Genomic DNA, 23857 nt, shown 5'->3' on the forward strand with positions numbered 1-23857 from the left:
TTAAAGTACTTTTAAGTGAGAAATCATAACCTGTGTTGATCTCTTTCCTGCAGAACAAATATTGAGGTTTTTCACCCACGTGACCAAGTCATGTGATGCATCGTTAGGCTGCCATTTTGGACGTCACGGCTCGAATCAGTTTGAATGCGAGGAAGGCGACAAACGAAAAACATAAAAGAAAAAGGAGCGAGATGCAGAAAACACCTTCACTATCCAGCGACGTAGGGCATTTACAGGGCGAGCAGAGGGAGAGGTATTTGCAAAAATTGAGGTTAGCAGGCTTAGAGAACGACGTTTACCTGCTTCCACCAGGATTGTTCACTGACGTCCGGAAGTACACAAAGCCCTCGTCTTTACCTGACTTCGGCCCACATGATCTGTATACCTATGTCGTTAAAAACCCATCGCCATACACAGGTATTGATCTGAAAGCGTATAAGAGTTTGGATGCCTACAAATATTTTGTGTCAGGCTGGGTAACATGCCTACATCAGCGGGTCGTCCCTGGTGCCGGTGGTCGCCATCTTATTACAGCTAAGGTTTGTTCACGTTTTCATTTACTTTCGGTCCTCAGGATAAACAAAATGTTATTAAATGTCATTGAAATAACTTCTTAGTCTGTTGAGACATGGCCCGTTATAAATTTGCTGTTACCAGGCAATGACCAAGAACTGTATTATTAGGGTCGGTGTCTGTGTTGTAGCAGTGTACTAGCAGCTAGCTGTTAGCACTAGCTAATGTCAACAACATCATAGCTGGTATGTTACTGTAGCAATATTTACGTTCAGTCATTTGGATGACTGTTAAAACCTTTCAGTCTCAAGTTTTTCCTTTACTGTATTTACTAGTTTACTGTAATAATGATCCGGCAGCTATTTACACCGGATCCAGTGTAAATAGCTGCCGGAGCGCGCTCCGGCTTGCTCCCCCTCAAATTAAGCAGCGCGCTCCGGCTTGCTCCCGGAGTGCTCCGGCCAAGGTTCCGGAGCGCGCTCCGGCTTGCTCCCCCTCAAATTAAGCAGCGCGCTCCGGCTTGCTCCCGGAGTGCTCCGGCCGAGGTTCCGGAGTGCGTTCCGGCATGCTCCCCCTCAAATTAAGTAGCACGCTCCCGCTTGCTCCCGGAGTACTCCGGCCGAGGTTCCGGAGCGCGCTCCGGCAGCTATTTACACTGGATCCAGTGTAAATAGCTGCCGGATCATAATTACAGTAAACTAGTAAATACAGTAAAGGAAAAACTTGAGACTGAAAGGTTTTAACGGTCATCCAAATGACTGAACGTAAACATTGCTACAGTAACATACCAGCTACTATGTTGTTGACATTAGCTAGCTTGACCTTCAAAATGGCGGACACCGGGGCGTCACGTGACCCTGTGACGTCAGGTGAAATACCTCAATAGCCATAGACTAAATAACACGTTAGATACAACTGCAACTAAATGTGTTTCTTCTCTTTTTCCTTTTTCATTTTGTAGGAGCAAATACAGCTGTTAAAAAAAAAACTAGATAAACAGGTAGACACACCTGGTTATGAAATATGGACGTCTAATAAACACAGCTGTCTGTCAAGTTGTACATGCTCACATATTGTACCCTGATGGCTTAATACAAGACACTTATATAATGCATTCAGGAATAATGAATGTGTTGAGAGTGGATATACACACAGACATGAGTAATGTGGAAATGAAAGTAAACAGGACACTTTGTGCTGAAAGGAGATATGCAGAGCCTTTATTTTTAAATAAATTTCTGAGTGGATAGTATCTCCATCCTTTACTCTTGCATGCTGTAAAATGGGAATAAAAATATACTTTTGAGAGTTAAAAATCAACCACGAAGTTGGCAATCGAGCTGCCCCCACTGAGCCAGCCCTGAGTGCGTGACATCACAGCTGTCACCGGTTTTAAAGGTCATAGGCAACGGTCGGGGGTGAAACGTGGAATATCAACTTTATTGTCTAGAACAACCCAAAAAGCGAATTCAATCTGCCTAGTGTCTAATTTGCACCCTAAAATGGAATAAAACAGCTAAAATATACTGTTTTGCCCAATTTCCAAAGGTTTGTTTACATCTCACTTATGCGCACTTTCACTGCCAGTGAACCATCGTCGTGACGTCATTTGAGCCAAACAGACCGGGAGCAGTTCTGTGTTTACCTGCGAACCAAGCACACGTGTACGGACTTTGGTCGTGAGAGGTTGTGTAAAATGTCTGAAAGCGATAGCGATTTTGAAGTAGGAATTCTCCAAATTAAATATCGAGAGGTGAAACCATATATGTATGAACCTATGGCCATTGCAAAGCAATCAGTGAACGTGGTTCACTGGTTTGACTGTGCGGCTTCGGAATCGGACAGCGACTCGGCCGACTCTGATCGCGGTGACCCCGGACCTCAACAAGACTCGCTCCCAAATGATTTATCCTGGTAATTATGATAAATTCTTACTTTCGTCGTAATACTAAATAAGAGCCCTTTTGAAGAATAATTAAACCGCCCTCCCTAGTGGATATAGGTAACAATTACTGGACAGTGCACCGGTAGGCCACATTAGCCTGCCATCCGCGGCATTATACTATTTATAGCCTACTCTAAGCGAGAAAATATCCCTTTGTCTCCTTTCCACAATGACTGTACAGGATCCCTCAGGATTCTTGAGTCAAGTCAAGTCAACTTTATTGTCAAATATGCTATACATGCTCGACATACAGCACAGATGAAATTTCAGTCCGCTCTGACCCGCAGTGCAAACAGGCAATGCAATAAATAAAAATAGAATAACTGAAATAAACAATATAAACACACATATGCATACACACACAACCCCGATTCCAAAAAAGTTGGGACAAAGTACAAATTGTAAATAAAAACGGAATGCAATAATTTACAAATCTCAAAAACTGATATTGTATTCACAATAGAACATAGACAACATATCAAATATCGAAAGTGAGACATTTTGAAATTTCATGCCAAATACTGTCTCATATGAAATTTCATGACAGCAACACATCTCAAAAAAGTTGGGACAGGGGCAATAAGAGGCTGGAAAAGTTAAAGGTACAAAAAAGGAACAGCTGGAGGACCAATTTGCAACTCATTAGGTCAATTGGCAATAGGTCATTAACATGACTGGGTATAAAAAGAGCATCTTGGAGTGGCAGCGGCTCTCAGAAGTAAAGATGGGAAGAGGATCACCCCTAATTCTGCGCCGACAAATAGTGGAGCAATATCAGAAAGGAGTTCGACAGTGTAAAATTGCAAAGAGTTTGAACATATCATCATCTAAAGTGCATAATATCATCAAAAGATTCAGAGAATCTGGAAGAATCTCTGTGCGTAAGGGTCAAGGCCGGAAAACCATACCGGGTGCCCATGATCTTCGGGCCCTTAGACGGCACTGCATCACATACAGGCATGCTTCTGTATTGGAAATCACAAAATGGGCTCAGGAATATTTCCAGAGAACATTATCTGTGAACACAATTCACCGTGTCATCCGCCGTTGCCAGCTAAAACTCTACAGTTCAAAGAAGAAGCTGTATCTAAACATGATCCAGAAGCGCAAACGTCTTCTCTGGGCCAAGGCTCATTTAAAATGGACTGTGGCAAAGTGGAAAACTGTTCTGTGGTCAGACGAATCAAAATTTGAAGTTCTTTATGGAAATCAGGGACGCCGTGTCATTCGGACTAAAGAGGAGAAGGACCACCCAAGTTGTTATCAGCGCTCAGTTCAGAAGCCTGCATCTCTGATGGTATGGGGTTATATTAGTGCGTGTGGCATGGGCAGCTTACACATCTGGAAACAGAACCTCTTCATCTGTCCACACTACAGCGAAGCGCTACAGTACCGATACTGTACCGGTACGAAACCCATACATTTGTGGGTTTCGTACTGATACAGTTATACCGCTACAGTACCGGTATAGTTGCTAGTGTGGACAGGTGTTGCGGTACGAAAGTAGTATCGTATCGGTACAAAATCCCTAGTGTGGACAGGGTAATAGAGATAAACAACCATTCACACTTACATTCACACCTACGGTCAATTTCGAGCCACCAACTAGCCTAACCTGCATGTCTTTGGACTGTGGGGGGAAACCAGAACACCTGGAGGAAACATGGAAAGAGACACGGCGAGAACATGCAAACTCCACACAGAAAGGAAGGAAGGAAGGAAAATTTATTTCTAAAGCACATTTAAACACAGTTTACACTGACCAAAGTGCTGTACAGAGTGTAAAAATAAATAGATATATTAAAGCCGCTAGCGGCCTTGACGGGCCCTCGCACGTGTGGTTCCGCAACCCAGGACATTCCACCACCCAACAAAACAGTCACATGTCATATACTCATCAAATATTCAAAGGTGATGTGCATGTTGCAAATGCCATGACTGCTTGACGGATGAGAGATAGACAAAGACTGTGTGTGTGTGTGTGTGTGTGTGGTGTGAAAATGTACATTTATATATGTACAAAACTATACATATGTCTCCTCCTTATCTCTATCTCACGCTGTAATCTTAAGTCATCTTAGCTTTCCTGTGTCTGCAGTGTGTGTGTGTGCGCATGCAGAGTTTTCATATGTCTGCAACAAAATGCACAATGATGGGGGCTCTACAATCCCGATTCCAAAAAAGTTGGGACAAAGTACATATTGTAAATAAAAACGGAATGCAATAATTTACAAATCTCTAAAACTGATATTGTATTCACAATAGAACATAGACAACATATCAAATGTCGAAAGTGAGACATTTTGAAATTTCATGCCAAATATTGGCTCATTTGAAATTTCATGACAGCAACACATCTCAAAAAAGTTGGGACAGGGGCAATAAGAGGCTGGAAAAGTTAAAGGTACAAAAAAGGAACAGCTGGAGGACCAAACTGCAACTCATTAGGTCAATTGGCAATAGGTCATTAACATGACTGGGTATAAAAAGAGCATCTTGGAGTGGCAGCGGCTCTCAGAAGTAAAGATGGGAAGAGGATCACCAATCCCCCCAATTCTGCACCGACAAATAGTGGAGCAATATCAGAAATGAGTTTGACAGTGTAAAATTGCAAAGAGTTTGAACATATCATCATCTACAGTGCATAATATCATCAAAAGATTCAGAGAATCTGGAAGAATCTCTGTGCGTAAGGGTCAAGGCCGGAAAACCATACCGGGTGCCCGTGATCTTCGGGCCCTTAGACGGCACTGCATCACATACAGGCATGCTTCTGTATTGGAAATCACAAAATGGGCTCAGGAATATTTCCAGAGAACATTATCTGTGAACACAATTCACCGTGCCATCCGCTGTTGCCAGCTAAAACTCTATAGTTCAAAGAAGAAGCCGTATCTAAACATGATCCAGAAGCGCAGACGTCTTCTCTGGGCCAAGGCTCGTTTAAAATGGACTGTGGCAAAGTGGAAAACTGTTCTGTGGTCAGACGAATCAAAATTTGAAGTTCTTTATGGAAATCAGGGACGCCGTGTCATTCGGACTAAAGAGGAGAAGGATGACCCGAGTTGATATCAGCGCTCAGTTCAGAAGCCTGCATCTCTGATGGTATGGGGTTGCATTAGTGTGTGTGGCATGGGCAGCTTACACATCTGGAAAGACACCATCAATGCTGAAAGGTATATCCAGGTTCTAGAGCAACATATGCTCCCATCCAGACGACGTCTCTTTCAGGGAAGACCTTGCATTTTCCAACATGACAATGCCAAACCACATACTGCATCAATTACAGCATCATGGCTGCGTAGAAGAAGGGTCCGGGTACTGAACTGGCTAGCCTGCAGTCCAGATCTTTCACCCATAGAAAACATTTGGCGCATCATAAAACGGAAGATACGACAAAAAAGACCTAGACAGTTGAGCAACTAGAATCCTACATTAGACAAGAATGGGTTAACATTCCTATCCCTAAACTTGAGCAACTTGTCTCCTCAGTCCCCAGACGTTTACAGACTGTTGTAAAGAGAAAAGGGGATGTCTCACAGTGGGAAACATGGCCTTGTCCCAACTTTTTTGAGATGTGTTGTTGTCATGAAATTTAAAATCACCTAATTTTTCTCTTTAAATGATACATTTTCTCAGTTTAAACATTTGATATGTCATCTATGTTCTATTCTGAATAAAATATGGAATTTTGAAACTTCCACATCATTGCATTCCGTTTTTATTTACAATTTGTACTTTGTCCCAACTTTTTTGGAACCGGGGTTGTATTTTGGTCTCATCTGACCACATGACCTTCTCCCATGCCTCCTCTGGATCATCCAGATGGTCATTGGCAAACTTCAGATGGGCCTGGACATGTGCTGGCTTGAGCAGGGGGACCTTGCGCGCACTGCAGGATTTTAATCCATAATGGTGTAGTGTGTTACTAATGGTAATCTTTGAGACTGTGGTCCCAGCTCTCTTCAGGTCATTGACCAGGTTCTCCCATGTAGTTCTGGGCTGATCCCTCACCTTTCTCATGATCACTGATACCTCACAAGGCGATATCTTGCATGGAGCCCCAGACTGAGGGAGACTGACAGTCGTCTTGGAGTTTCTTCCATTTTCTAATAATTGCGCCAACAGTTGTTGCCTTCTCACCAAGCTGCTTGCCTATTGTCCTGTAGCCCATCCCAGCCTTGTGCAGGTCTACAATTTTGTCCCTGGTGTCCTTAGACAGCTCTTTGGTCTTGCCCATGGTGGAGAGGTTGGAGTCTGATTGATTGAGTGTGTGAACAGGTGTCTTTTATACAGATAATGAGTTCAAACAGGTACAATTAATACAGGTAATGAGTGGAGAATAGGAGAGCTCTTAAAGAAAAACTAACAGGTCTGTGAGAGCCAGAATTCTTGCTGGTTGGTACCAGCATCAAATACTTATTTCATGCAATAAAATGCAAATTAAATATTTAAAAATCATACAATGTGATTTTCTGGATTTTTTTTTTTAGATTCTGTCTCTCATAGTTGAAGTTTACCTATGATAAAAATTACAGACCTCTCCATTCTTTGTAAGTGGGAAAACTTTCAAAATCGGCAGTATGTCCAATACTTATTTTCCCCACTGTAAGTACAGTACATCTGTCCAAAACTTTCAAAACATTTTCTTTTCTTTTTTTAATGTTTATTTCTGCCTTTATTTTTGGATTTGTTTGTTTATTTATGTTCTGTGACTCCAGTATAGTGCTATGGGCAGAGAAAAGGAAACGAAAGTTAAAGAAAGGAGATTATTATCTTCTGCTTCTGTTTAATACTGCATAATGCACAATGTGCTGTTTTGTAAATTATGTTTTTAAGAATGAGTATGATTTGATATTTGAGACTCAGTAACTTCATTTACAATTTCAATCCAGATGTTTACATTGGGGCGGCACGGTGGTGTAGTGGTTAGCGCTGTCGCCTCACAGCAAGAAGGTCGGCGTTCGAGCCCCGTGGCCGGCGAGGGCCTTTCTGTGTGGAGTTTGCATGTTCTCCCCGTGTCCGTGTGGGTTTCTTCCGGGTGCTCCAGTTTCCCCCACAGTCCAAAGACATGCAGGTTAGGTTAACTGGTGACTCTAAATTGACCGTAGGTGTGAATGTGAGTGTGAATAGTTGTCTGTGTCTATGTGTCAGCCCTGTGATGACCTGGCAACTTGTCCAGGGTGTACCCCGCCTTTTGCCTGTAGTCAGCTGGGATAGGCTCCAGCTTGCGTGTGACCCTGTAGAACAGGATAAAGCGGCTAGAGATAATGAGATGAGATGTTTACATTGTTATTTGCTGATGTCATCCAAAGAGTTGAGGCTGCATTTGAAAAGAAAATATTTTCGGTTTCCTTTCCTGAACAAATGGGTGTGGATTTAAATCGCTTCTATCTGTATCACTGTAGTCTCCCTGATCTGTTTTCACAGTGTGAGATACACAGAGACTGAACACAATGAGATAAATGCTGTCATTCTGCCTGAATACTAAACCTTCCTTTCACTGAAAGCACCCATAAGGGTACATTTTGTTTCTACCTTTAGTCTGTATTTCTAACCTAATATGAATTAATGTTACAAAAATAATTGAAGGTACATAATTGGACCTTATGAACCACTCTTGTTCCACAGAGGAACTGTTTACATGTACTTTATTGATATAAAAGGTTTATATTGTTTTTTGTTTTTCTCTGAGAATTATACTATTTTAGTGAGTTTCATTCATGCATGTGACTCAGTTATTTCTTTCTCTACTAGTTCAACACAAGACACATTTTTCAAAACCAGACTTCTTCAGCTGGAATGCCATTTTACCTGGGCTCTGAACAAAAATGATGTAGATCTCACTGACCTTCTGAACAGGCTAGAAGAACAGCTTAACCTGGATCTTGGAGGGGAGACAGGAGCTGCACGTGCACACAGCTATAAGGGATTTGTGAAATTTCTTCTTGGCTCCAATACTGAGGCTCTCAGCAACTTTGAGAGATCTGTAGAGCTCACTAAGTCTCGTGGAAATGACTGTGACAAGTTGTTTGTTGTTGCTTATGGAGACCTTGCATGGTTATACTATCACATGGGTAATTTCACAGAGTGTGAAAGCTACTTGAGTAAGCTGAGCGAGATTAAAGTGAAATATCCATCTGTCCCATATGCTGAGGTGCTTGGAGAAAAAGGATGGACATTCCTTAAGTTTTCTCAGAAATATTATGAATGGGCGAAAAAGTGCTTCAAGAAGGCCCTGGAGCTGGAACCAGAGGACCCTGAATGGAATGCCGGCCTTGCTATTGCTCTGTATCGGCTGGAGTATAATCTCCAAAATTCAGCGGTGTCAACTGAAACTTCAACTGAAAATTCAACTGATCAGCTTAGATGGGCCATAGCCACGAACCCAGACGATGATGTTCTTAAGGTTCTGCTTGCACTTAGATTGACTGTTGACAAGAAGTACAATGAGGCAGAGAGCCTAGTGGAGCAAGCCTTAGAGAGCTCTCCAGAACATCCAAATGTGCTTCGATATGTTGCAAAGTTTTTGCGGAATCAAGGGTCTGTGGACAGGTCTATTGCCCTCCTAAAGACAGCATTAGAGAAAGTGACCAATGCAGCCTTTATACACCATCAGCTGGGGCTTTGCTATAAGCAAAAGATCCAGAATCTGAGGTTTGCAGGAAGCCACCACAGAACAGGTGCTGAAATTAAGCAAGCTCAAGAGCAGTGCATCTACCACTTGGAGATAGCGACCAAACTGAAGACTGGTTTCATCCTTGCTATGAGTGATCTGGCCCTCCAGTATGGGGTGAAGCGGGATATGCAGAGAGCAGAAGAAATGTTCCACAATGCATTTCAGACAGCTAAAGAAAGAAACGAGAACTGCCAGTATGTTCATCTCTGTTATGCAGAATTCCAGCAGTACAGTATGAAATGTGAGCCTGCTGCCATCAAACACTACACTGAATGTCTGAATTTAAATCCAAAGACATATCATGGGAAGAAAAGTGCTGAAAGTCTGAAAAAGATTGCAAAGAGAAGAATTGAGAACAACCCAGAGGATGGAGAGGCCTTTGGAATACTCGGAATCATTCATAAGGAACAAGGAGAAAAGCAACAAGCCATAGAGTGCTTTGAGAAAGCGCTGAGCTGTGAAGACAATGAGGATTATCTCAGTCATCTTTGTGAACTTCAGATTTCATTACAGTAATATTACAAATATCCTGTTTGATATATAGCCAATTATTTATACATTCATGAGAGTTAATAGTGACTGTATACTGTCTGAATTTAAAAAATATAATATATATATATATATATATATATATATATATATATATATATATATATATATATATGTACACACAAACACACACGATAAGATATTAAGATTACTGTTATAATGAATAGATCATTAGTTCAATATGCTATTAATATTAAATGTAGTAATGGAAGAAGATGACTGCTTTACTCCCTATTAATGTTCTATTATTAAAGTTTGTCCTGCACTTTGTTTTGAAAAAATCACTTTCTTCTTATGGAAATTAAAGTACTTTTAAGTGAGAAATCATAACCTGTGTTGATCTCTTTCCTGCAGAACAAATATTGAGGTTTTTCACCCACGTGACCAAGTCATGTGATGCATCGTTAGGCTGCCATTTTGGACGTCACGGCTCGAATCAGTTTGAATGCGAGGAAGGCGACAAACGAAAAACATAAAAGAAAAAGGAGCGAGATGCAGAAAACACCTTCACTATCCAGCGACGTAGGGCATTTACAGGGCGAGCAGAGGGAGAGGTATTTGCAAAAATTGAGGTTAGCAGGCTTAGAGAACGACGTTTACCTGCTTCCACCAGGATTGTTCACTGACGTCCGGAAGTACACAAAGCCCTCGTCTTTACCTGACTTCGGCCCACATGATCTGTATACCTATGTCGTTAAAAACCCATCGCCATACACAGGTATTGATCTGAAAGCGTATAAGAGTTTGGATGCCTACAAATATTTTGTGTCAGGCTGGGTAACATGCCTACATCAGCGGGTCGTCCCTGGTGCCGGTGGTCGCCATCTTATTACAGCTAAGGTTTGTTCACGTTTTCATTTACTTTCGGTCCTCAGGATAAACAAAATGTTATTAAATGTCATTGAAATAACTTCTTAGTCTGTTGAGACATGGCCCGTTATAAATTTGCTGTTACCAGGCAATGACCAAGAACTGTATTATTAGGGTCGGTGTCTGTGTTGTAGCAGTGTACTAGCAGCTAGCTGTTAGCACTAGCTAATGTCAACAACATCATAGCTGGTATGTTACTGTAGCAATATTTACGTTCAGTCATTTGGATGACTGTTAAAACCTTTCAGTCTCAAGTTTTTCCTTTACTGTATTTACTAGTTTACTGTAATAATGATCCGGCAGCTATTTACACCGGATCCAGTGTAAATAGCTGCCGGAGCGCGCTCCGGCTTGCTCCCCCTCAAATTAAGCAGCGCGCTCCGGCTTGCTCCCGGAGTGCTCCGGCCAAGGTTCCGGAGCGCGCTCCGGCTTGCTCCCCCTCAAATTAAGCAGCGCGCTCCGGCTTGCTCCCGGAGTGCTCCGGCCGAGGTTCCGGAGTGCGTTCCGGCATGCTCCCCCTCAAATTAAGTAGCACGCTCCCGCTTGCTCCCGGAGTACTCCGGCCGAGGTTCCGGAGCGCGCTCCGGCAGCTATTTACACTGGATCCAGTGTAAATAGCTGCCGGATCATAATTACAGTAAACTAGTAAATACAGTAAAGGAAAAACTTGAGACTGAAAGGTTTTAACGGTCATCCAAATGACTGAACGTAAACATTGCTACAGTAACATACCAGCTACTATGTTGTTGACATTAGCTAGCTTGACCTTCAAAATGGCGGACACCGGGGCGTCACGTGACCCTGTGACGTCAGGTGAAATACCTCAATAGCCATAGACTAAATAACACGTTAGATACAACTGCAACTAAATGTGTTTCTTCTCTTTTTCCTTTTTCATTTTGTAGGAGCAAATACAGCTGTTAAAAAAAAAACTAGATAAACAGGTAGACACACCTGGTTATGAAATATGGACGTCTAATAAACACAGCTGTCTGTCAAGTTGTACATGCTCACATATTGTACCCTGATGGCTTAATACAAGACACTTATATAATGCATTCAGGAATAATGAATGTGTTGAGAGTGGATATACACACAGACATGAGTAATGTGGAAATGAAAGTAAACAGGACACTTTGTGCTGAAAGGAGATATGCAGAGCCTTTATTTTTAAATAAATTTCTGAGTGGATAGTATCTCCATCCTTTACTCTTGCATGCTGTAAAATGGGAATAAAAATATACTTTTGAGAGTTAAAAATCAACCACGAAGTTGGCAATCGAGCTGCCCCCACTGAGCCAGCCCTGAGTGCGTGACATCACAGCTGTCACCGGTTTTAAAGGTCATAGGCAACGGTCGGGGGTGAAACGTGGAATATCAACTTTATTGTCTAGAACAACCCAAAAAGCGAATTCAATCTGCCTAGTGTCTAATTTGCACCCTAAAATGGAATAAAACAGCTAAAATATACTGTTTTGCCCAATTTCCAAAGGTTTGTTTACATCTCACTTATGCGCACTTTCACTGCCAGTGAACCATCGTCGTGACGTCATTTGAGCCAAACAGACCGGGAGCAGTTCTGTGTTTACCTGCGAACCAAGCACACGTGTACGGACTTTGGTCGTGAGAGGTTGTGTAAAATGTCTGAAAGCGATAGCGATTTTGAAGTAGGAATTCTCCAAATTAAATATCGAGAGGTGAAACCATATATGTATGAACCTATGGCCATTGCAAAGCAATCAGTGAACGTGGTTCACTGGTTTGACTGTGCGGCTTCGGAATCGGACAGCGACTCGGCCGACTCTGATCGCGGTGACCCCGGACCTCAACAAGACTCGCTCCCAAATGATTTATCCTGGTAATTATGATAAATTCTTACTTTCGTCGTAATACTAAATAAGAGCCCTTTTGAAGAATAATTAAACCGCCCTCCCTAGTGGATATAGGTAACAATTACTGGACAGTGCACCGGTAGGCCACATTAGCCTGCCATCCGCGGCATTATACTATTTATAGCCTACTCTAAGCGAGAAAATATCCCTTTGTCTCCTTTCCACAATGACTGTACAGGATCCCTCAGGATTCTTGAGTCAAGTCAAGTCAACTTTATTGTCAAATATGCTATACATGCTCGACATACAGCACAGATGAAATTTCAGTCCGCTCTGACCCGCAGTGCAAACAGGCAATGCAATAAATAAAAATAGAATAACTGAAATAAACAATATAAACACACATATGCATACACACACAACCCCGATTCCAAAAAAGTTGGGACAAAGTACAAATTGTAAATAAAAACGGAATGCAATAATTTACAAATCTCAAAAACTGATATTGTATTCACAATAGAACATAGACAACATATCAAATATCGAAAGTGAGACATTTTGAAATTTCATGCCAAATACTGTCTCATATGAAATTTCATGACAGCAACACATCTCAAAAAAGTTGGGACAGGGGCAATAAGAGGCTGGAAAAGTTAAAGGTACAAAAAAGGAACAGCTGGAGGACCAATTTGCAACTCATTAGGTCAATTGGCAATAGGTCATTAACATGACTGGGTATAAAAAGAGCATCTTGGAGTGGCAGCGGCTCTCAGAAGTAAAGATGGGAAGAGGATCACCAATCCCCCTAATTCTGCGCCGACAAATAGTGGAGCAATATCAGAAAGGAGTTCGACAGTGTAAAATTGCAAAGAGTTTGAACATATCATCATCTAAAGTGCATAAGATCATCAAAAGATTCAGAGAATCTGGAAGAATCTCTGTGCGTAAGGGTCAAGGCCGGAAAACCATACCGGGTGCCCATGATCTTCGGGCCCTTAGACGGCACTGCATCACATACAGGCATGCTTCTGTATTGGAAATCACAAAATGGGCTCAGGAATATTTCCAGAGAACATTATCTGTGAACACAATTCACCGTGTCATCCGCCGTTGCCAGCTAAAACTCTACAGTTCAAAGAAGAAGCTGTATCTAAACATGATCCAGAAGCGCAAACGTCTTCTCTGGGCCAAGGCTCATTTAAAATGGACTGTGGCAAAGTGGAAAACTGTTCTGTGGTCAGACGAATCAAAATTTGAAGTTCTTTATGGAAATCAGGGACGCCGTGTCATTCGGACTAAAGAGGAGAAGGACCACCCAAGTTGTTATCAGCGCTCAGTTCAGAAGCCTGCATCTCTGATGGTATGGGGTTATATTAGTGCGTGTGGCATGGGCAGCTTACACATCTGGAAACAGAACCTCTTCATCTGTCCACACTACAGCGAAGCGCTACAGTACCGATACTGTACCGGTACGAAACCCATACATTTGTGGGTTTCGTACTGATACAGTTATACCGCTACAGTACCGGTATAGTTGCTAGTGTGGACAGGTGTTGCGGTACGAAAGTAGTATCGTATCGGTACAAAATCCCTAGTGTGGACAGGGTAATAGAGATAAACAACCATTCACACTTACATTCACACCTACGGTCAATTTCGAGCCACCAACTAGCCTAACCTGCATGTCTTTGGACTGTGGGGGGAAACCAGAACACCTGGAGGAAACATGGAAAGAGACACGGCGAGAACATGCAAACTCCACACAGAAAGGAAGGAAGGAAGGAAAATTTATTTCTAAAGCACATTTAAACACAGTTTACACTGACCAAAGTGCTGTACAGAGTGTAAAAATAAATAGATATATTAAAGCCGCTAGCGGCCTTGACGGGCCCTCGCACGTGTGGTTCCGCAACCCAGGACATTCCACCACCCAACAAAACAGTCACATGTCATATACTCATCAAATATTCAAAGGTGATGTGCATGTTGCAAATGCCATGACTGCTTGACGGATGAGAGATAGACAAAGACTGTGTGTGTGTGTGTGTGTGTGTGGTGTGAAAATGTACATTTATATATGTACAAAACTATACATATGTCTCCTCCTTATCTCTATCTCACGCTGTAATCTTAAGTCATCTTAGCTTTCCTGTGTCTGCAGTGTGTGTGTGTGCGCATGCAGAGTTTTCATATGTCTGCAACAAAATGCACAATGATGGGGGCTCTACAATCCCGATTCCAAAAAAGTTGGGACAAAGTACATATTGTAAATAAAAACGGAATGCAATAATTTACAAATCTCTAAAACTGATATTGTATTCACAATAGAACATAGACAACATATCAAATGTCGAAAGTGAGACATTTTGAAATTTCATGCCAAATATTGGCTCATTTGAAATTTCATGACAGCAACACATCTCAAAAAAGTTGGGACAGGGGCAATAAGAGGCTGGAAAAGTTAAAGGTACAAAAAAGGAACAGCTGGAGGACCAAACTGCAACTCATTAGGTCAATTGGCAATAGGTCATTAACATGACTGGGTATAAAAAGAGCATCTTGGAGTGGCAGCGGCTCTCAGAAGTAAAGATGGGAAGAGGATCACCAATCCCCCCAATTCTGCACCGACAAATAGTGGAGCAATATCAGAAATGAGTTTGACAGTGTAAAATTGCAAAGAGTTTGAACATATCATCATCTACAGTGCATAATATCATCAAAAGATTCAGAGAATCTGGAAGAATCTCTGTGCGTAAGGGTCAAGGCCGGAAAACCATACCGGGTGCCCGTGATCTTCGGGCCCTTAGACGGCACTGCATCACATACAGGCATGCTTCTGTATTGGAAATCACAAAATGGGCTCAGGAATATTTCCAGAGAACATTATCTGTGAACACAATTCACCGTGCCATCCGCTGTTGCCAGCTAAAACTCTATAGTTCAAAGAAGAAGCCGTATCTAAACATGATCCAGAAGCGCAGACGTCTTCTCTGGGCCAAGGCTCGTTTAAAATGGACTGTGGCAAAGTGGAAAACTGTTCTGTGGTCAGACGAATCAAAATTTGAAGTTCTTTATGGAAATCAGGGACGCCGTGTCATTCGGACTAAAGAGGAGAAGGATGACCCGAGTTGATATCAGCGCTCAGTTCAGAAGCCTGCATCTCTGATGGTATGGGGTTGCATTAGTGTGTGTGGCATGGGCAGCTTACACATCTGGAAAGACACCATCAATGCTGAAAGGTATATCCAGGTTCTAGAGCAACATATGCTCCCATCCAGACGACGTCTCTTTCAGGGAAGACCTTGCATTTTCCAACATGACAATGCCAAACCACATACTGCATCAATTACAGCATCATGGCTGCGTAGAAGAAGGGTCCGGGTACTGAACTGGCCAGCCTGCAGTCCAGATCTTTCACCCATAGAAAACATTTGGCGCATCATAAAACGGAAGATACGACAAAAAAGACCTAGACAGTTGAGCAACTAGAATCCTACATTAGACAAGAATGGGTTAACATTCCTATCCCTAAACTTGAGCAACTTGTCTCCTCAGTCCCCAGACGTTTACAGACTGTTGTAAAGAGAAAAGGGGATGTCTCACAGTGGGAAACATGGCCTTGTCCCAACTTTTTTGAGATGTGTTGTTGTCATGAAATTTAAAATCACCTAATTTTTCTCTTTAAATGATACATTTTCTCAGTTTAAACATTTGATATGTCATCTATGTTCTATTCTGAATAAAATATGGAATTTTGAAACTTCCACATCATTGCATTCCGTTTTTATTTACAATTTGTACTTTGTCCCAACTTTTTTGGAACCGGGGTTGTATTTTGGTCTCATCTGACCACATGACCTTCTCCCATGCCTCCTCTGGATCATCCAGATGGTCATTGGCAAACTTCAGATGGGCCTGGACATGTGCTGGCTTGAGCAGGGGGACCTTGCGCGCACTGCAGGATTTTAATCCATAATGGTGTAGTGTGTTACTAATGGTAATCTTTGAGACTGTGGTCCCAGCTCTCTTCAGGTCATTGACCAGGTTCTCCCATGTAGTTCTGGGCTGATCCCTCACCTTTCTCATGATCACTGATACCTCACAAGGCGATATCTTGCATGGAGCCCCAGACTGAGGGAGACTGACAGTCGTCTTGGAGTTTCTTCCATTTTCTAATAATTGCGCCAACAGTTGTTGCCTTCTCACCAAGCTGCTTGCCTATTGTCCTGTAGCCCATCCCAGCCTTGTGCAGGTCTACAATTTTGTCCCTGGTGTCCTTAGACAGCTCTTTGGTCTTGCCCATGGTGGAGAGGTTGGAGTCTGATTGATTGAGTGTGTGAACAGGTGTCTTTTATACAGATAATGAGTTCAAACAGGTACAATTAATACAGGTAATGAGTGGAGAATAGGAGAGCTCTTAAAGAAAAACTAACAGGTCTGTGAGAGCCAGAATTCTTGCTGGTTGGTACCAGCATCAAATACTTATTTCATGCAATAAAATGCAAATTAAATATTTAAAAATCATACAATGTGATTTTCTGGATTTTTTTTTTTAGATTCTGTCTCTCATAGTTGAAGTTTACCTATGATAAAAATTACAGACCTCTCCATTCTTTGTAAGTGGGAAAACTTTCAAAATCGGCAGTATGTCCAATACTTATTTTCCCCACTGTAAGTACAGTACATCTGTCCAAAACTTTCAAAACATTTTCTTTTCTTTTTTTAATGTTTATTTCTGCCTTTATTTTTGGATTTGTTTGTTTATTTATGTTCTGTGACTCCAGTATAGTGCTATGGGCAGAGAAAAGGAAACGAAAGTTAAAGAAAGGAGATTATTATCTTCTGCTTCTGTTTAATACTGCATAATGCACAATGTGCTGTTTTGTAAATTATGTTTTTAAGAATGAGTATGATTTGATATTTGAGACTCAGTAACTTCATTTACAATTTCAATCCAGATGTTTACATTGGGGCGGCACGGTGGTGTAGTGGTTAGCGCTGTCGCCTCACAGCAAGAAGGTCGGCGTTCGAGCCCCGTGGCCGGCGAGGGCCTTTCTGTGTGGAGTTTGCATGTTCTCCCCGTGTCCGTGTGGGTTTCTTCCGGGTGCTCCAGTTTCCCCCACAGTCCAAAGACATGCAGGTTAGGTTAACTGGTGACTCTAAATTGACCGTAGGTGTGAATGTGAGTGTGAATAGTTGTCTGTGTCTATGTGTCAGCCCTGTGATGACCTGGCAACTTGTCCAGGGTGTACCCCGCCTTTTGCCTGTAGTCAGCTGGGATAGGCTCCAGCTTGCGTGTGACCCTGTAGAACAGGATAAAGCGGCTAGAGATAATGAGATGAGATGTTTACATTGTTATTTGCTGATGTCATCCAAAGAGTTGAGGCTGCATTTGAAAAGAAAATATTTTCGGTTTCCTTTCCTGAACAAATGGGTGTGGATTTAAATCGCTTCTATCTGTATCACTGTAGTCTCCCTGATCTGTTTTCACAGTGTGAGATACACAGAGACTGAACACAATGAGATAAATGCTGTCATTCTGCCTGAATACTAAACCTTCCTTTCACTGAAAGCACCCATAAGGGTACATTTTGTTTCTACCTTTAGTCTGTATTTCTAACCTAATATGAATTAATGTTACAAAAATAATTGAAGGTACATAATTGGACCTTATGAACCACTCTTGTTCCACAGAGGAACTGTTTACATGTACTTTATTGATATAAAAGGTTTATATTGTTTTTTGTTTTTCTCTGAGAATTATACTATTTTAGTGAGTTTCATTCATGCATGTGACTCAGTTATTTCTTTCTCTACTAGTTCAACACAAGACACATTTTTCAAAACCAGACTTCTTCAGCTGGAATGCCATTTTACCTGGGCTCTGAACAAAAATGATGTAGATCTCACTGACCTTCTGAACAGGCTAGAAGAACAGCTTAACCTGGATCTTGGAGGGGAGACAGGAGCTGCACGTGCACACAGCTATAAGGGATTTGTGAAATTTCTTCTTGGCTCCAATACTGAGGCTCTCAGCAACTTTGAGAGATCTGTAGAGCTCACTAAGTCTCGTGGAAATGACTGTGACAAGTTGTTTGTTGTTGCTTATGGAGACCTTGCATGGTTATACTATCACATGGGTAATTTCACAGAGTGTGAAAGCTACTTGAGTAAGCTGAGCGAGATTAAAGTGAAATATCCATCTGTCCCATATGCTGAGGTGCTTGGAGAAAAAGGATGGACATTCCTTAAGTTTTCTCAGAAATATTATGAATGGGCGAAAAAGTGCTTCAAGAAGGCCCTGGAGCTGGAACCAGAGGACCCTGAATGGAATGCCGGCCTTGCTATTGCTCTGTATCGGCTGGAGTATAATCTCCAAAATTCAGCGGTGTCAACTGAAACTTCAACTGAAAATTCAACTGATCAGCTTAGATGGGCCATAGCCACGAACCCAGACGATGATGTTCTTAAGGTTCTGCTTGCACTTAGATTGACTGTTGACAAGAAGTACAATGAGGCAGAGAGCCTAGTGGAGCAAGCCTTAGAGAGCTCTCCAGAACATCCAAATGTGCTTCGATATGTTGCAAAGTTTTTGCGGAATCAAGGGTCTGTGGACAGGTCTATTGCCCTCCTAAAGACAGCATTAGAGAAAGTGACCAATGCAGCCTTTATACACCATCAGCTGGGGCTTTGCTATAAGCAAAAGATCCAGAATCTGAGGTTTGCAGGAAGCCACCACAGAACAGGTGCTGAAATTAAGCAAGCTCAAGAGCAGTGCATCTACCACTTGGAGATAGCGACCAAACTGAAGACTGGTTTCATCCTTGCTATGAGTGATCTGGCCCTCCAGTATGGGGTGAAGCGGGATATGCAGAGAGCAGAAGAAATGTTCCACAATGCATTTCAGACAGCTAAAGAAAGAAACGAGAACTGCCAGTATGTTCATCTCTGTTATGCAGAATTCCAGCAGTACAGTATGAAATGTGAGCCTGCTGCCATCAAACACTACACTGAATGTCTGAATTTAAATCCAAAGACATATCATGGGAAGAAAAGTGCTGAAAGTCTGAAAAAGATTGCAAAGAGAAGAATTGAGAACAACCCAGAGGATGGAGAGGCCTTTGGAATACTCGGAATCATTCATAAGGAACAAGGAGAAAAGCAACAAGCCATAGAGTGCTTTGAGAAAGCGCTGAGCTGTGAAGACAATGAGGATTATCTCAGTCATCTTTGTGAACTTCAGATTTCATTACAGTAATATTACAAATATCCTGTTTGATATATAGCCAATTATTTATACATTCATGAGAGTTAATAGTGACTGTATACTGTCTGAATTTAAAAAATATAAATATATATATATATATATATATATATATATATATATGTACACACAAACACACACGATAAGATATTAAGATTACTGTTATAATGAATAGATCATTAGTTCAATATGCTATTAATATTAAATGTAGTAATGGAAGAAGATGACTGCTTTACTCCCTATTAATGTTCTATTATTAAAGTTTGTCCTGCACTTTGTTTTGAAAAAATCACTTTCTTCTTATGGAAATTAAAGTACTTTTAAGTGAGAAATCATAACCTGTGTTGATCTCTTTCCTGCAGAACAAATATTGAGGTTTTTCACCCACGTGACCAAGTCATGTGATGCATCGTTAGGCTGCCATTTTGGACGTCACGGCTCGAATCAGTTTGAATGCGAGGAAGGCGACAAACGAAAAACATAAAAGAAAAAGGAGCGAGATGCAGAAAACACCTTCACTATCCAGCGACGTAGGGCATTTACAGGGCGAGCAGAGGGAGAGGTATTTGCAAAAATTGAGGTTAGCAGGCTTAGAGAACGACGTTTACCTGCTTCCACCAGGATTGTTCACTGACGTCCGGAAGTACACAAAGCCCTCGTCTTTACCTGACTTCGGCCCACATGATCTGTATACCTATGTCGTTAAAAACCCATCGCCATACACAGGTATTGATCTGAAAGCGTATAAGAGTTTGGATGCCTACAAATATTTTGTGTCAGGCTGGGTAACATGCCTACATCAGCGGGTCGTCCCTGGTGCCGGTGGTCGCCATCTTATTACAGCTAAGGTTTGTTCACGTTTTCATTTACTTTCGGTCCTCAGGATAAACAAAATGTTATTAAATGTCATTGAAATAACTTCTTAGTCTGTTGAGACATGGCCCGTTATAAATTTGCTGTTACCAGGCAATGACCAAGAACTGTATTATTAGGGTCGGTGTCTGTGTTGTAGCAGTGTACTAGCAGCTAGCTGTTAGCACTAGCTAATGTCAACAACATCATAGCTGGTATGTTACTGTAGCAATATTTACGTTCAGTCATTTGGATGACTGTTAAAACCTTTCAGTCTCAAGTTTTTCCTTTACTGTATTTACTAGTTTACTGTAATAATGATCCGGCAGCTATTTACACCGGATCCAGTGTAAATAGCTGCCGGAGCGCGCTCCGGCTTGCTCCCCCTCAAATTAAGCAGCGCGCTCCGGCTTGCTCCCGGAGTGCTCCGGCCAAGGTTCCGGAGCGCGCTCCGGCTTGCTCCCCCTCAAATTAAGCAGCGCGCTCCGGCTTGCTCCCGGAGTGCTCCGGCCGAGGTTCCGGAGTGCGTTCCGGCATGCTCCCCCTCAAATTAAGTAGCACGCTCCCGCTTGCTCCCGGAGTACTCCGGCCGAGGTTCCGGAGCGCGCTCCGGCAGCTATTTACACTGGATCCAGTGTAAATAGCTGCCGGATCATAATTACAGTAAACTAGTAAATACAGTAAAGGAAAAACTTGAGACTGAAAGGTTTTAACGGTCATCCAAATGACTGAACGTAAACATTGCTACAGTAACATACCAGCTACTATGTTGTTGACATTAGCTAGCTTGACCTTCAAAATGGCGGACACCGGGGCGTCACGTGACCCTGTGACGTCAGGTGAAATACCTCAATAGCCATAGACTAAATAACACGTTAGATACAACTGCAACTAAATGTGTTTCTTCTCTTTTTCCTTTTTCATTTTGTAGGAGCAAATACAGCTGTTAAAAAAAAAACTAGATAAACAGGTAGACACACCTGGTTATGAAATATGGACGTCTAATAAACACAGCTGTCTGTCAAGTTGTACATGCTCACATATTGTACCCTGATGGCTTAATACAAGACACTTATATAATGCATTCAGGAATAATGAATGTGTTGAGAGTGGATATACACACAGACATGAGTAATGTGGAAATGAAAGTAAACAGGACACTTTGTGCTGAAAGGAGATATGCAGAGCCTTTATTTTTAAATAAATTTCTGAGTGGATAGTATCTCCATCCTTTACTCTTGCATGCTGTAAAATGGGAATAAAAATATACTTTTGAGAGTTAAAAATCAACCACGAAGTTGGCAATCGAGCTGCCCCCACTGAGCCAGCCCTGAGTGCGTGACATCACAGCTGTCACCGGTTTTAAAGGTCATAGGCAACGGTCGGGGGTGAAACGTGGAATATCAACTTTATTGTCTAGAACAACCCAAAAAGCGAATTCAATCTGCCTAGTGTCTAATTTGCACCCTAAAATGGAATAAAACAGCTAAAATATACTGTTTTGCCCAATTTCCAAAGGTTTGTTTACATCTCACTTATGCGCACTTTCACTGCCAGTGAACCATCGTCGTGACGTCATTTGAGCCAAACAGACCGGGAGCAGTTCTGTGTTTACCTGCGAACCAAGCACACGTGTACGGACTTTGGTCGTGAGAGGTTGTGTAAAATGTCTGAAAGCGATAGCGATTTTGAAGTAGGAATTCTCCAAATTAAATATCGAGAGGTGAAACCATATATGTATGAACCTATGGCCATTGCAAAGCAATCAGTGAACGTGGTTCACTGGTTTGACTGTGCGGCTTCGGAATCGGACAGCGACTCGGCCGACTCTGATCGCGGTGACCCCGGACCTCAACAAGACTCGCTCCCAAATGATTTATCCTGGTAATTATGATAAATTCTTACTTTCGTCGTAATACTAAATAAGAGCCCTTTTGAAGAATAATTAAACCGCCCTCCCTAGTGGATATAGGTAACAATTACTGGACAGTGCACCGGTAGGCCACATTAGCCTGCCATCCGCGGCATTATACTATTTATAGCCTACTCTAAGCGAGAAAATATCCCTTTGTCTCCTTTCCACAATGACTGTACAGGATCCCTCAGGATTCTTGAGTCAAGTCAAGTCAACTTTATTGTCAAATATGCTATACATGCTCGACATACAGCACAGATGAAATTTCAGTCCGCTCTGACCCGCAGTGCAAACAGGCAATGCAATAAATAAAAATAGAATAACTGAAATAAACAATATAAACACACATATGCATACACACACAACCCCGATTCCAAAAAAGTTGGGACAAAGTACAAATTGTAAATAAAAACGGAATGCAATAATTTACAAATCTCAAAAACTGATATTGTATTCACAATAGAACATAGACAACATATCAAATATCGAAAGTGAGACATTTTGAAATTTCATGCCAAATACTGTCTCATATGAAATTTCATGACAGCAACACATCTCAAAAAAGTTGGGACAGGGGCAATAAGAGGCTGGAAAAGTTAAAGGTACAAAAAAGGAACAGCTGGAGGACCAATTTGCAACTCATTAGGTCAATTGGCAATAGGTCATTAACATGACTGGGTATAAAAAGAGCATCTTGGAGTGGCAGCGGCTCTCAGAAGTAAAGATGGGAAGAGGATCACCAATCCCCCTAATTCTGCGCCGACAAATAGTGGAGCAATATCAGAAAGGAGTTCGACAGTGTAAAATTGCAAAGAGTTTGAACATATCATCATCTAAAGTGCATAAGATCATCAAAAGATTCAGAGAATCTGGAAGAATCTCTGTGCGTAAGGGTCAAGGCCGGAAAACCATACCGGGTGCCCATGATCTTCGGGCCCTTAGACGGCACTGCATCACATACAGGCATGCTTCTGTATTGGAAATCACAAAATGGGCTCAGGAATATTTCCAGAGAACATTATCTGTGAACACAATTCACCGTGTCATCCGCCGTTGCCAGCTAAAACTCTACAGTTCAAAGAAGAAGCTGTATCTAAACATGATCCAGAAGCGCAAACGTCTTCTCTGGGCCAAGGCTCATTTAAAATGGACTGTGGCAAAGTGGAAAACTGTTCTGTGGTCAGACGAATCAAAATTTGAAGTTCTTTATGGAAATCAGGGACGCCGTGTCATTCGGACTAAAGAGGAGAAGGACCACCCAAGTTGTTATCAGCGCTCAGTTCAGAAGCCTGCATCTCTGATGGTATGGGGTTATATTAGTGCGTGTGGCATGGGCAGCTTACACATCTGGAAACAGAACCTCTTCATCTGTCCACACTACAGCGAAGCGCTACAGTACCGATACTGTACCGGTACGAAACCCATACATTTGTGGGTT

General features: G+C 41.9%; 2 protein-coding genes across 2 annotated transcripts; both read left to right on the forward strand.

Moving 5' to 3' along the window:
* The first annotated feature begins 7825 nt into the window (after positions 1 to 7825).
* Positions 7826 to 9653, forward strand: LOC132897604 (interferon-induced protein with tetratricopeptide repeats 5-like). The gene is made up of 2 exons (XM_060938848.1): positions 7826 to 7889; positions 8170 to 9653. Exons 1-2 carry the CDS (start codon positions 7826 to 7828, stop codon positions 9651 to 9653), a joined length of 1548 nt encoding a protein of 515 aa, XP_060794831.1.
* An 8165-nt stretch (positions 9654 to 17818) lies between these two features.
* LOC132897606 (interferon-induced protein with tetratricopeptide repeats 5-like) lies at positions 17819 to 19646 on the forward strand. The gene is made up of 2 exons (XM_060938849.1): positions 17819 to 17882; positions 18163 to 19646. Exons 1-2 carry the CDS (start codon positions 17819 to 17821, stop codon positions 19644 to 19646), a joined length of 1548 nt encoding a protein of 515 aa, XP_060794832.1.
* Positions 19647 to 23857: the final 4211 nt, after the last annotated feature.

The sequence above is a fragment of the Neoarius graeffei genome, chromosome 14 (assembly GCF_027579695.1).
Source record: "Neoarius graeffei isolate fNeoGra1 chromosome 14, fNeoGra1.pri, whole genome shotgun sequence".
Taxonomy (NCBI): domain Eukaryota; kingdom Metazoa; phylum Chordata; class Actinopteri; order Siluriformes; family Ariidae; genus Neoarius; species Neoarius graeffei.